We start from the raw sequence: 14,202 nt of genomic DNA on the forward strand, positions 1-14,202 counted from the left end.
TCGCTAGACAGTGCTTGCTCTTTTTCAATTAGACTGTTGTGTATACTTTGTGAGCTTCAGCCCACCCATAGGCTTTGAATTTGCTGGCTACATCGTCACACTCAGATAATTTTTCCCCATTTGTCCTTGGCATGCATGCATCATGCCTTTTCCTGTGTTTAGCCCTCCCAAGAGCGTGGACTAATTACTACTCTCAATCCACTGTTCCTATTTTAGGAACTGTTTTAGGAACTACTTTTTTTGTTTTTTTGTTAAAGAGCACTTCAGATGAGCGCTCATCTTTTCACTTGCTGTTAGCTCCTCTGTAAACAGGCCTGTAAATCCTGTTCTTATCTTGTCACATTTGCTGGGCATTCAAAGTCCGGGATCAAATGTCAGACACTGTTTTCCAAGGTGTGACTTCATAGTGAGTGGATTTATGTTATGTCCTGGTGTCGCTGCTTTGGCACATGCTCTGTTTGTATTATGTTGCGTCAGTCTCTTCTCCATTCTTCTTGTAGGTTTTCCCTTTTGTCACTGATGAGACCAATCCCTCGACCCAGAAAATGTCCTTTTCGGTTGCTGCTTGGGAGAGACTCTCATACTGCGCTCCTATTTGTGTTCAGCAGCAGCTGATGCCTTCAGTGAATCCAGAAATACAGTAGCTTGGCCGCAATGCTGTTTTACAAATCTGAATACAAAGGTGCTGTTCACATTAGACTTTAACACTGACTGAGACCCACCACCAAACACTCATAGCATGCCTCACAAGCCTTTGAGGCCTTGTTTATTTGGTGTATACTCCTCGTATTTTTGCTAACCTATGTTAAAATATTGTTGCAACTCAACATTTATGCCTAGAGGTTGAAGTGCGTGAAGTCAGACTCCTGTTGTTTATGGAGGGAGAGTGCTAGGCATCTAATGGAATTAGAGGAAAGTCTGATTGATTTGTATTGGAAAATGTAGCCACAAGCTTGCCGAACTCAGTGGACAACTGGCTCTGTTAGGTTGCGTTTGGAGGCCTGCCTCTTTGGTTGTCAGAAGCAGCTATGCATGCTCTAATGGTTGAACTATAACCATACTGGTGTGGAAATAAATTATCTTAATTTTGTGCTTGCTCTGACCCCAACAAACTATCAAGTCTGGCCTTTGGGTGGGAAGTCAGACTTGTTTAAATCTGTGCACTTCACATCACAAGTTTTTTTTTTTTATAACCAATTTAATTTATTTTTAAACAGTGAGCACCCTCTATACAATACTAGTTGCGAACAGTAGATATTCAGAACTGTGACATTGCATGCATGACAGTCTCCACATGGTGGGACCTTTATATATTGACAACCCATGATAGTTCCACCATTCCCACCACACTTTGGCATGCTCCTGAGGAAGGCCGCGGGATTAATAAATTGCCAGCCAGGGCCTCTGGAAACGTTTGTTGTATGTGTGAGGTGGATAGGTAGTTTGCTTTGAAGTAATTGATCTGTACCATACGCAAGCGCATGGATATATAGCTAGTTCCCTTGGGGCCAGGGATGCTTCCCTCCATTCAGTGTCCTATAATTCACCAACCCAAATTACCCAGTTTTGTCTCAGGGAGTCACAGCCTTCCGGAGCATGAGTGAGCAAGGATCGGTAGATTTGGGTTATTGCTCTCCTGCTCCAAACGCCCCATTAGTATCTTAGTCTCAAGAGGGCTATATTCTGGGAGTTGAGTGTGTGGGGGAAGAATTGTGTATTTGCTAGAGCATATTGCTCTTTTAAATCCTGAAAGGACATTAAAATATCTTCTTTGTAGATGTCTCCCAGGTATATCATTCCTATCTGGTCCCATTGGTGGAAGCGATTTAGTGTTGAGAGTTGTTCTAGCCATGTGCCTTTCCACAAGTGAGTCAGGCTCGTTAGGTGGTGGGCCCACCGTATCAGGCGCAGAGCCGCTCCCCAACAATGTATTGCTACTTGACTACGTCACAAGTTTTATGGTCTAATTGCTGCAGTCTGGGTCACAACCATCTTGTGAGTTTGGAAACCTTTTTCATGTTAAACCAGCAATACCTGAAAATAGTGAGTGTCAGGCGTAGTAGTATTGCAAGCCTTATTGTACTCGCAATTGCGGTTTGAGTCACAGCTGTTTTGCAAGTTTAGAAAGTCCCATTTTCTAAATGTTGTATCTACATTGTTTTAGTATTTGTTGCTTTTTAGTAGTCTAGTTCTTTTGAGCTCGAGCACCACGTGATCAGCACGTGTTCTAGGAATCAGGAAGTAAAGCCTGGCGTTTGCATGTGCAGCATATTATAATCGCTAGAAGTTACAGAATGTCGGCAGTTATGCTGGTGAGAATTATTGTCCATAGCAAGGGCTCTAGCTTTTAAATGTAGGCAGAGTGTGACAGAGAATCCTTGCTGTAGCCCTGGCCTGTCTACAGTCCATTCAGATCATAAATCATGAGTGTTTTTTTTTACCTTATCAGCTAAATGAGAGACACCCACCTCTGAGAACAGAGCTGTTCTATGTGACTTGAGACATTTCTCAGGGTACCTTCTAGTGGCTCATCACTGAGGCAGGTTCTGCTGGCATTTTGTCTCTTTAGAAAGTGAAACTGTGTTGCCATCCATGGTAACATTCCATAATGCAAGATACCACACATCTCCTTGCCTTTAAACAAAGAAGTAAAACTAATTACACAATATTAGAAGAAGATGGAACAAAACCTAGAAAAGTACTTGCATCTTCAAGCGTTTATAACATTAATATGCAATGTACTATTGAGACTTCAAAGTATAAATAAAATGCCTTGAATGAGACACATTGGAAGTTTATGAAATCACTCATAATCTTTCAGATAAACCGGTTCTTTCTTGCCGTCCCCAAGAGCTATAGCACACCATCAGGGAAATGCCCAGTGGAATACATACTTTGGATTCTTCAACACCACCATTCTTTTTCTCATAATCACAAATACTCATCACACAGGTCAGTTTTGCTACCTTATTCAGATTCTGTGGTCCCCTTTTTCAGAGCATTATAAAAAACTTTAATAACCTTCATTGGAGACAAAATATTAGATGCCAGTTGCTCCCAGTACTCAAATGTTCATCCCTCAGAAACGTTATTAGAGTCCAGTAAATAAAATTACTTGAAGAGGTTGCCAGTGCTGTTGAGGGGAGAGACGAAGTGAGGTTATTGACAATTGTTGCCAGTGTAGGAAAGCAGGAACACTCCGCAGCAGATGGAAAGCAGCTTCTTTAGTTAGGATGGTAATAATACACATCATCCACGACTCTTAGCTGCTTCTGCCCACCGCTCAAGATGTCTATTCAGATCTCAACCATCTAACCATTCCATAATACATTCAAAGGGAACTCTATTAACATTCCATAAATATACTACACTTCTCTTACAGGAAATGTTGTGTTTTGAAGGTCCCTGCCGCTTGTGGTTCTGAGCATAATAGCAGTAAGATTGTATCACTTTGCTAGTACCAGTTCTCCTGTTTAAGAAGATACATAATGTTCTGCTAGGCTCGTTATGGAATTCCAATAGACATAGTGTTTCACTACTTAAGCTTCAACGTCCTGTGTTTGAGGGTACGTTGAAGTCTTGGATTACAAGATAAATTATATAGCAGCCCAGCGGGTTGTGAGATGGTTTGCAGAATACACCTATCTGAGACAGAATTGAAAAAAGCTTGTGTGACACCCGAAGACATAATAAAACATGCTGACAGGCACATTTAAATATAAAAATATAATTAGATTAGCAAGAGCAACTGTGTATAACTGGAGCAGATGCCTAAAAGTATAGGATCAGACACAGTGTCCTCCCTGAATGTTCCTATCCAAAGCCTATCCTGACTGATTGGCCAGACGTGGATCCCGTTCATGCTGTCTCCAGGGATGTGGAATTCCTATTGCCCGACGCCCGGGACATCTTGTTTGGGGTCAAGGGCAACAAGTCTTTATGTTTACTTTGTCCTTGGGACAAGTAGGCCCAACCCCCTGCAGCACAAACCCTTTGGCTGCCTGTTTACAGAGAGTGGAACTCTCTGCAGTTGAGGTAATGTGTTTCCAAAGGATACTGCTGTTCAAACTTGTATTTATGGTTCATTATTTGAAAGCCTTCATTATTCGGGTGAGTGCTGTAAATAAATGTTTTAAGGTCACACTTCACTACGGACGTTGGTTCCAGTACAAAAAAAAAAAAGGTGTACACACGTTTGAAAAGTTTAGGCTAAGATGCTAAGTATAATGCTCCCAGAATGCTCTCTGATTATATGCAAATGAAGTGTCATTTAGTAAAATGTGTTGATGCATGGTAGTATTTCCCAAAAATATTTCTAATGGAAAATCAATGTAACCATTTTCAACACGATTATGGGAAGCATGAAAATAAACAAACACTGACAAAGCCAACTGATCTGACATATTTTTATAAGTCTTTTAGTTTCATCAATGCGTGTCTTGTTTTGACATGGCTTTTGTAACACTTTATTGTTGTGGGAGCTACCAGGCCCTCAACATTGTAACAAACACTGGCAACCGCCCCCCACCCGCCCCCAAGTTTTTGAACTCTAAAAGCACACGTTGCCACTAGCGGCATAACAAAGGCCCCACAGCCGCCCCCCAGGGGGCCCCTTCAGCACAGCACCAGCCCTGAGTGAGTCTGGAGAGGGGGCTCCTCCATGTTCTTTGCAAAGGGGCACCCTCCAGTTTCGTTATGTCACTGATTGCCACTGTAGTTCCTGACACTGAACAAAACTACTTTGTGTGGCAATCTGCTCCTTGTGGAAGAGCAGAATGCGATCACTCACATTAAAGCCAGCCGAAAGAGAGAGAAATAGAAGTTTAATAAAAACAAAATGTCTTTGTTAACACCAGACCTAATTAGGGACCAAGACCCACATGTAGGTAGCTTTTTGCATGTCGCAAACAGCGACTTTCGCTGTTTGCGACGTGCAAAAAGCACATTGCGATGCACAAACCCAGTTTTGCAATTCAGTAACCTGGTTACCGAATCACAAAACGGGTTTGCGACTCGCAATTAGTGAGGGGTGTTCCCTTCCTAATTGCGACTCGCAGTGCAATGTAGGATTGTTTTGTGACTGCGAACGCGGGCGCAAACCAATCGCAGTTTGCACCCATTTCAAATGGGTGCTAACACTTTCACAAAAGGGAAGGGATCCCCATGGGACCCCTTCCCCATTGTGAATGTCACTGTAAAAAATAATTCAGAGCAGGCAGTGGTCCTGCTCTGTCTCCAGCAGGCCACCATTCGCGAGGGGGTCGCAAATTGCGACCCACCTCATGATTATTCATGAGGTGGGCATTTGCGAAGCCCTTGCGAATCACAGATGGTGTCAAGGACACCATCCTACATTCGGATTTGCGACTCGCAATTTGCAGGTCACAAATCTGAACCTACCTACATGTGGCCTCAAATTTTTTAAGAAAGTCACAAAAGTGCACCCATGGTATATGTCGTACCTCTGTAAAATATTTGTGAACTGTATTTTAGCATGGGTAAATACGATGTGTAGATTTGCTCATGTGAAAATCTATTGAGCATTTGCAAGTTCATTTTCCCTCTAGCCACTTTCTTCCCAACTCTGGAAGAAGTTCTAATTCTGCCATTGTCCGGAGTAAATGTCCAACCTTTCTTATTATGGGAAAATATTAGAGAGAAGCTGGTAAAAATCTTTAAAACATGCAGGTTAGTAGGTTTGCAGACTCAAAGGCATTCCAGCCCTGGAACTATTGCTTACTGCTTCCTCCAGCCCCAGTATGCAGATCTGCAGAAAGGTGGCAAAATAAGGAAATTGCTACAGTAGGTAAGTATTCAAGCCCTACTATGGTAGTATCCCTGGCATAATCAGAGAGGCTATTAATTGCTGCCATAATTTGTTGCCACACTACATGGCACCAAAGGGACAAGTAGATCTTTTTACAGGACAAGTAGATTTGAGAAGCAACCTGTCCCTTGGACAAGTAGATATTTTAATAAATTCCACACCCCTGTGTCTCTCTAGAACCATGCTATATATGTCTGATAAGCCTTAACTAGGGGAAACCAGTCCTGGGTTGCTTGTGTTCCAGTTCAGGGAAGGCATGGCCTGTCAGTTCAAGGTGGACTGTTCCCATTGGAGCAAGGTCAAGACTGGTTTACATGTGGCTCGGTCTAAGCTGAGTTGGCATGGTATGCAAAATAACAATGGACTGTGATTCGGCCTGAATAATTACCAGTGGCAGATAATTCTAAGATTCCATCCATAACTTTTTTGTATACTTTAGTGTGTCTGATAGCAGCGAGGAGGGACAGTATGCTGTGGTGTCTTGTAAGGAGGCTCGTCTCTTCTTCATGTGAAATCCCACTGTTTGGCTTGCAAACAATTGCAGAGTTCGCAGTCTAAGACTGTATTGATATATTTTTTTTAAATGAAGTCCTGGGCCATATTATACATTGTCCCCTGGGGGTGCAACAGGCATGTTCGTCCACTTTGTATGCCTCCAGGCACAGTGGGATTATAGAAGGGACCGAGAAACTTGTGTGTCCCTTTCTGTAATACTGATAGTGCTGGTGTACATATAGGCCCAACACGATCATGACAGTACGTTCCCTCATTTGCATGGGTGTGTGCCCCCATGCAAATCAGTGAATCACTTTGCCCATTTGCTGTATTACCGATGAGAGTGCAGCGGCAAACATGCCCTTAGAAGGTGCACTTGAAAGTGCTCCACAAAAAGATGGCACACTTCCAGTGTGCCTCGTAAAAGCAGCCCCTGGACCACAGACATCCCCCTGCAGGTGGGTGAAGTCACTCACCGCACCCACCTATAAGGGTATCCTTAATCCTTCTCGGAAATGCAGGCGGCATGCCGCCATCACAGAGAAACATGGAGCAGCTTTTGAATAACTGCCCCACATTTCACTTGAATGTGCTGCCCCCAGGGCAGCACGAGTTTGTATGCGCAATGAAGGCGGCACATTCATTGTGATACAACGCATTGCCCTTGAAAGGTGCGCCATGCCGCAAACAGGAAAAGTGCTCCGTATGTATAATACGCCCGTTGTGCCCTTAGTAGGAACAGGTGGGCCAACAAACTGCCGGGCATTGTACTGTGGTCATTTCTTATGGGTGGCACATCTTGATGTGAGCTAAGGCTGGGGAGCCAGGGTCCTTTCCCATACTTAAGAAACATCACTTAATGTTGTCTTGATAACCAGCTGGAGTGGGAAACCAAAAGCAGCTCAGTAAAATATGCTCAAACCTCCCTCACTCCCTTTGTTTACTTGTGTAGTCTCACTGTCCATCCATCCATACTCTTGTCACTCTTCTTCTGTCCTCTCTCTCTCTTCTCACTCACTGATTGCTTTCTTTCTACCTTCCCCTCTTCTTGTTCTCGCTCCTTTGAGGCCTCCCTTTTCCTGCTGCAGTTAACCTTGGGGAGCTAGGCACAGTGAAAGTGGCACCAGGAGCGTCCCAGGGCTTTTGAAACCCTCCCTAAAGGCTGTTGCACACCATCAGGGAAATGCCCAGTGGAATAAAAGGCCTGTCCTGCCCTGTAACCAGCCAGTGGCACCTAAGGTTCTGTGCCCACTGAACAGCAGAGTTCAGTAAATCAGCTGCAAGTGAAATTTGTCCTTGGAATAGGAAGATTCACTCTTGACATGTAGTTCTCTAGTAGGAGTTGCATTGCTATTATTCTTTGCCACTGCTTTTTGTGATATTGTGTGTTAATGTTCTATCATAGGACATGTGAATGCAGTGGTGGCTTTGACTCCGATACAGTTTTATGCAAATGTCTTTTGTTTCTTTAGTTCTGCAGTGGGTCTTGGGACAAAATGTTGAAGATATGGTCTGCAGGTAAGCAACCCAAGCACTTCTTTTGAATCTACTTACTCAAGATACTTTGTTGTGTTTTAAGTATATTGCCCTTTTTTGAACCACTGAAACTGTCAGTCCATGAAAAAGCAAGCTCAGTTTAATTTGCTTAAGTACTCACTGCCCATGGGACTGGAGATGGGCCTAACGCCAAGTCAATCCAGTTTGGCACCTGTTCACTTTTGTTACAGAGTGCTGAATGATGCATAAAGTCCTAGTCAACTTTGTTTGACCTGTGATATTATGATCTCTATATCTCATACGAAGGACTTACCCATGTTGAAAGCTCAGCCGATTTATGTGTTTGCACAGGAAGGTTTTGATTTTAATATAGAATGAACAGCTTTAAAAAGTTGGGTTTAATGCTAAATAATATGCCTAGATAGATGGCCTAGCTAGCATTAACCCTTGCAGTGCTTGGCCTTGCATTTCCTCATACTCTTTTAAGCTGCTTCTGAGGGCACATCTTTCTGGCACAAAGACTTTCTTTGAGGAAACCAAACCAGCATGATCGGCACCAGTTAACCATGAGTAATGCTGATTTGTGTATATTTTCTGTCATGCCTATGTGGTAGCAAATCATTCTTTTAAACGGTGTAATGACCTCTCTGTTGGGGATGAAAGGGTGTGAGGAAAAGGTAGGTAGGGGAGTTGTCTGTCTGATTCTTGTGAAAATGTTAAATATTCTTTTGAAAGGAGGTAAGAATGGTTAGTTTTTAGAGCAATCTTGTTGCAATTTAAGAGTCTCCCACGCTTCTGAGTTCTGAGCTCACAGACCACACCACCCCCAACCTTGGCTGAGGTGATGTCTACTATAATGGTGACCTTCCAGGACAAATGTAAGAGGTCAGCCTTGTGCACTGGCTGAAAAGGAGCCCATCAGTTTCCTTTACCAAGAAGGAGAAGGTTTTCTTACTGTGTTATGGTTTTTCTAAAGCATTCTAGAACATTTTCAATCCAGGAAATTGTGAAAAACAATGCCTGAGACATGTGGAGGAAGCAATAATTATAGCCAGATTATCTTTCATGCAGGAACATTGTAAGCCATGTTTGACCAAGTAAAGAATATATTGAGGAGCTGGGTGGTCAAGTTCATCAATGGTAGTTGAGGGGCTGGGTGCCCAATGTTCTCTGACAAACTTGGAAAAAATGGACTGGCCTGTACATAATCCGGCTGTGTGGATGTGAGGAAACATGTGTTTTGCAGGTTTCGCCTCACTCTTTGCACCAATTAGACTACTGAGCACTGGTCTAGTAGCTCTGAAATGCCCTGACTGGGACTCGGTGCATGTGCCCTGACCCTTGTGAAAGTGTATAGTTGATTGGCCTATACCAAGTTGTCATAGCTTAACCTTTTTGTAAGTTCCTGGTTTATGGTACCAGGGGAACTTAGGGCCTGTACGTTAAAGTGTCACTCTTTGACTGCAGCACTAGTTGTGCCACCACAAGTATGACAGTGTGAAACTTGTCTTGACGACTGCCACTGCAGACTGGTAGAGCAGTTTTAACTGCTAACTCAATTTTGCCATTTACGATAATAGCAAACCCCAAGTCTCCCTTTGAATATGTCTGTCACCCCTACAGTATGTCTCCTGAGTCCTAAAATCTGGTGCGATATGTTACAAAGCAGAACGTGTGTTTTGCAGATTCTGGCAGTAAAACCCCTTAATTATTGCTTTTACTATAAGAGAGACCGGTAAATTCATTGGCAAGTACAGAGTTACAGGCTGACACTTCAACTCTGCTAACTTCCGATTGTCTGATTGGGACTACTGAGATAGGTATTTCATAGTATCAAAAAATAAATGCATTAAATCCAATTAATGGTTGAATCAAATTTAATGTAATTGATGGGCAAAGTGCAACTTTAGTAAGTTGCCACTTTGATTGCCTAAGGTTTCCATTGCCCATTTAAGCTGCACACAGACTGCTTTCTGTCCTCCTGAGGAGACATGTGAACGACTCATAGGAAAGCTAACAATAGAGGCCTGACACTTGGAGGAGGTGTTACTCCCCCCCCCCCCCCCCCCCTCCCCAGCAAGAAGCCGCACAGGTTGTCAGGGTATTTACCCAAATGGAGAGCTTCAAAGGGGGAAGCCACATTTGAAGGGCAAGTGGTGCACACACATACAATGGGCCTGGCAGTGGGTATAGAGAGAAAAAACAGTTGCTTAATTGTTTTTCCTGTGGGCGTATAGTCCACTGGTAGCCACATGCTCGAGGTAGGGTTCTGCCTTCTTGCGAGTTGGCAGAACCCGCCATTCTGGAATAGCTAGACGCCACATTTCACAGGAAGTTGTCAATAAGCGAGACAGACTGTAGTATCCCATTGGCTAGTGACTGCGACTTTCCCAGTGGGCACTTTCTGGGCATAAAAGGGCACCATTGGAACCCAGAACTCAGATCTTGCCTACACTGGAAAAGAGAACCGAAGGACTGCCCTGCTGACCCTGGAACCGGCAAATAAGAAACTGCACCAAAGTTGGACTGCAGTTGCTGCTCCTTGAGCAAGCGAAGCTAGAACTGTGACTGTGGTGTCCTGGTTGTGGAGAAGCTGTAACCCAAGCCCAGCCCGAAGCAGAGACTCCAAGAGTCGGTTGGCTGACTTTCTGTTCACAGCGCAGGGCCACAAAAGTTGAGGGCGCCTTCCTAGCTGAGTTGATAGCCAAGATTCACGGAATCGTCAGTCCTCACTTTAGCGCAGTCCAGTGCAAAAAAGTTGTACCCGAGTCCGCTGGACACAGGAGAATCATTGGAGTGCAGATTGGTTTCCAGAAGAAATGTTATTGCTAAAAGAAGGAAACTACTTGGTTTGTGTGACCAGTCCAGTGGTGAGTGGACTTTTGCTAGATGAAAAAGGGTTTCAAGGGACTTTGACCCCATCGCCTGTACAGCATCTTAAACATCCTTGAACATCTTCTGTATCCCTTGTATCAGGCCCACTCCATAGAAGTTAGTGGCACTTGAACTGGACAAGACTGCTTTTCTTGCCATGGTAACTGTTTGTTCAGACCTTGTAATCACCTTGCCTTGCTTTCTGATGGAGTTTGTTGCCCAAAGTACTTCCAAGCAACTTCATTCATCCTAGGTGAAACCTTTTGCTGAGAAAGTTTTTAAGTGACAAATTAATTGAATTTGCCAATGCGGTTTGGTAGTTGAGTGAAGTGTCTTGATTTATTGTCCCTTTAAAAGTCTCTAGCTTTAGAATCCCTCAGTGGATCTTTTTTGTCTTATTGTCCATAAATTAATAAAAATATAACCTATTTTTATAAATTGGTGTCGGATTTCCTCAGTGTCGGTTTCTTTGTTCTTCGATTGTCTCAGTGCTGGTTAAATGCTTTACATTGGTTCTTTTGTTGTAGTCTGACTGCACAAAGCCACAACTACCCAGGGTTGAGATAAGGGTTGACAAACAAGACCTGACTGGTTCTAGTAGGGTCAGTAGTTTGTTACATTATGATGTCTCACTTCCACACCATATAATACACACCATTTCTTCACAGTGGCAGAATGGATAACCCTAAGAGGTATGGCAATCATCACAGACATAGCAAGTCTGGGTCAATAAGAATCATCTTTACTTGGTATTGTTTGAATGTGGCCATTTTTTGCAGCAGTGAAACTGGATGACGGGTACATAAATGCCTTTGTAGTTTGTAGCCAGGCAAGGCTAAACACACAAAGGACAATTTTCATGGAAATGAAAATATTATACATTAAACCAAAAATATTAAATAAATGAATGAAACTGAAAAAAACATTAATGATAAAGAAAGGATTACCACGCCCTCGAAGTACACAAATGTAGCTTGAAGGAAGATGTCTTTTTATCCCTTGTGCCGTTTCCAAGGCAGAATTTAAATAGCTCATAGAAGTGTATTTATTTCCCTTTTTCACATAGAGCTTTGGGAAATATTGTCTGCCCACCTGCTGCAGTTAGTACAGACTAAGAGTTGCAGACGAGCAAGAAACAAAATGTTGCCTCCTTCATACCAGGTTTATACTAGATCCAGTTTTATGGATGGACTAAACTTGTCCCCTTAAAGCCAGACCTCAGATTTGAAAGCCTACCCATGGCTGTGGTTTCACTGCATCTCCCCAACCACCATCTGTTAGTATGAGATTTACATGCAGGAGGATTACATGTATGACTTTAGGGACAGAGTTTCCAAACTCCTGTCTGGAAGGTCTGCTTTGCCCCAGGAACTTGTGTATTCTGCTCTAGTCCTGTTTTTTTCTTGTAGGGTTTTCCTGCTGAGTCTTTTGTCGCAATAATTTCAAACTTCACATTCTGTCTATCACAACAATAGCTCCATTTTCATCCTGAATCTCTCTGATGCCTCTGATGCCTTTAATGCCAGCAGTCTTGAAATAGTCTTCTTATCTGTGTCTAGCTTGGGCATCATGGTTGCTGCACACTCAGCCTGCCCGGTACCCTGGGTGATTGATCTTACTCTGTGTCTTTTTGCTTTGTGGGCTCTAATTCGCTGCCAGAGGCCATTTCAGTGACTGTCCTTGTCCTCTCCTTTTACTCCTTGTATGCTATGTCAGTCACAGGCACCTTTTGTTGTATAACTATTTTTGCCATGTTTTAGACACATTATTTTAGCAAGGCGTCCGTTATACACTTTGGCCTAGTTACATTTTATTCAGCCTCGCTATATTTTTCTAGCATGAGCCACATTTCTTGTGTTGTTTTATTTTCTCTATCGGTTTGTTGCTTTGCCTAGGCAAGCATTAAGTTCTTACCACTGCATTCATTTAATTTTGTGCTTTCTTCAAGGCTGCAGTGAGATAGGATTGCCGGCAAAAGTGGTACGCTGTGTCTCCGACATTCACAGAAACATATACATTCTTACAAGGGGACATTTCCTAGAACATTGGCTGTTTTATTATATAAACACTTCTCTGTCCCTTGCATGTCAGAGGGAGATTCCATCCAGATGACCACGACTGCATCGTCTTTACTATTGCTGTTTGCTTAGACTACCAAAGCCCTGGCCTACATGGGGACGGTGTCTTTTTTAGAAAACAGGCTTCCCTGCTCAGGTATGGGGGATGATTTCTTTCCTGGGGCGAAACCTTAAGGGCAGTTTAAGGCTTATCACGTTCTGCTCTAACATAGCTTAGGTAGGAAAAATATATATCACTCCTAGTGACAGTATGGTGGGACTGTTTTTGTGTTTCACTCTCCTTGTCACAATTTTGTTTCTATTGTGTTTTATTATCCTCGTTATTGCAATAGATGCCATTTTATCTAAGATTGAGTTACTTCAATAAACCCTTATTGAACTATATTCTGCCTCTGTTGTTTTTGCCTGTGTGAGACTAATGTAACTGAGAGAAAGGGATGAGATCTGATCAACCACAGTTCCCCTGAGGATTCTTTCTTGTCGTGCTCCCGGTTGCCACAATCATCCCTGCTTTTGGGCAGAGATGAGGCGCTGCTAGTTAGCCTGAAAACCCAGATTAGGCTGACAGGTGTCACATGGTGTGGGATTGTACTCAGTACCCTGCAATTCAGGTGATTCTCCCACCCAAATCCAGTAGTCTTATTAGGATAATGAGAACCTATGTGACACTTTCTTCAGGCACTCCTACCTTTCAGCTGAATACATCAGAGTTTGTCTGTCCTCAAGTGCTGACAGCCTTCAGTTTGCTATTGCAAGACCTATGGCCAGAAATATTTTATATTGCTCTGTCCCTGCACAAGAAACCACACCATTTCTTTCCCTCCTGAGTCCATTTTCTCTTCCCTTCCTCCTCCTTGTCTAGCCTACAACCCCTGTCTTCATTTAACAGTGAAATGAAATTCTCCACCTTAAACTCAACATCAACTCTGCCTTTTACTTTCTTCTGTACCCACTGAAATTCTGCTGCATTCCACCTTTATCCTCATGACTCTGATTAACGCTTTAGTGCAGACTGGACAATAGCTTTCTAACTAGATGAAAATGTTCCCTGTCTTTCTACAAACCAGTGTTGAGTGTCCTCTTTTTTTCCCACTCTGTAGGCCTCTACTAACCTGGCTTACTGTATAAAAAAGAACCCTCAACAAGCTCCTAAATTTATGGTCCAAACTTACACATGGTGTTACAGCTAATTACCTTGCATGGACCATCTTCTTGCCCCCTACTAGCCATCCATTTCAGTCCATACCTCAGCATTCCCTCATTAACTCTTAATTCATCTTCACCTCAAAGACATATCTTCCCTTGTCACCTTATGAGTGATAAGCTATCCACCTCACTCTAAGATCAACCACTTACCTGGACACATGCCTACCCTTACTGATTTGGCATGTGCCAAACTCCCCTTTGTCACTCCCCGCTCGCCAATATAGT

General features: G+C 43.1%; 1 protein-coding gene across 1 annotated transcript in view; it reads left to right on the forward strand.

Moving 5' to 3' along the window:
* The window catches only part of WDR12 (WD repeat domain 12), a 247,164-nt gene that overhangs the window by 143,321 nt on the left and 89,641 nt on the right, over window positions 1-14,202 (forward strand). The window contains exon 7 of the mRNA XM_069226036.1: window positions 7,795-7,840. Coding sequence (XP_069082137.1) covers window positions 7,795-7,840 — 46 coding nt within the window. The remainder of the gene's footprint in view (window positions 1-7,794; window positions 7,841-14,202) is intronic.

The sequence above is a fragment of the Pleurodeles waltl genome, chromosome 3_1 (genome assembly GCF_031143425.1).
Source record: "Pleurodeles waltl isolate 20211129_DDA chromosome 3_1, aPleWal1.hap1.20221129, whole genome shotgun sequence".
Lineage (NCBI taxonomy): Eukaryota > Metazoa > Chordata > Amphibia > Caudata > Salamandridae > Pleurodeles > Pleurodeles waltl.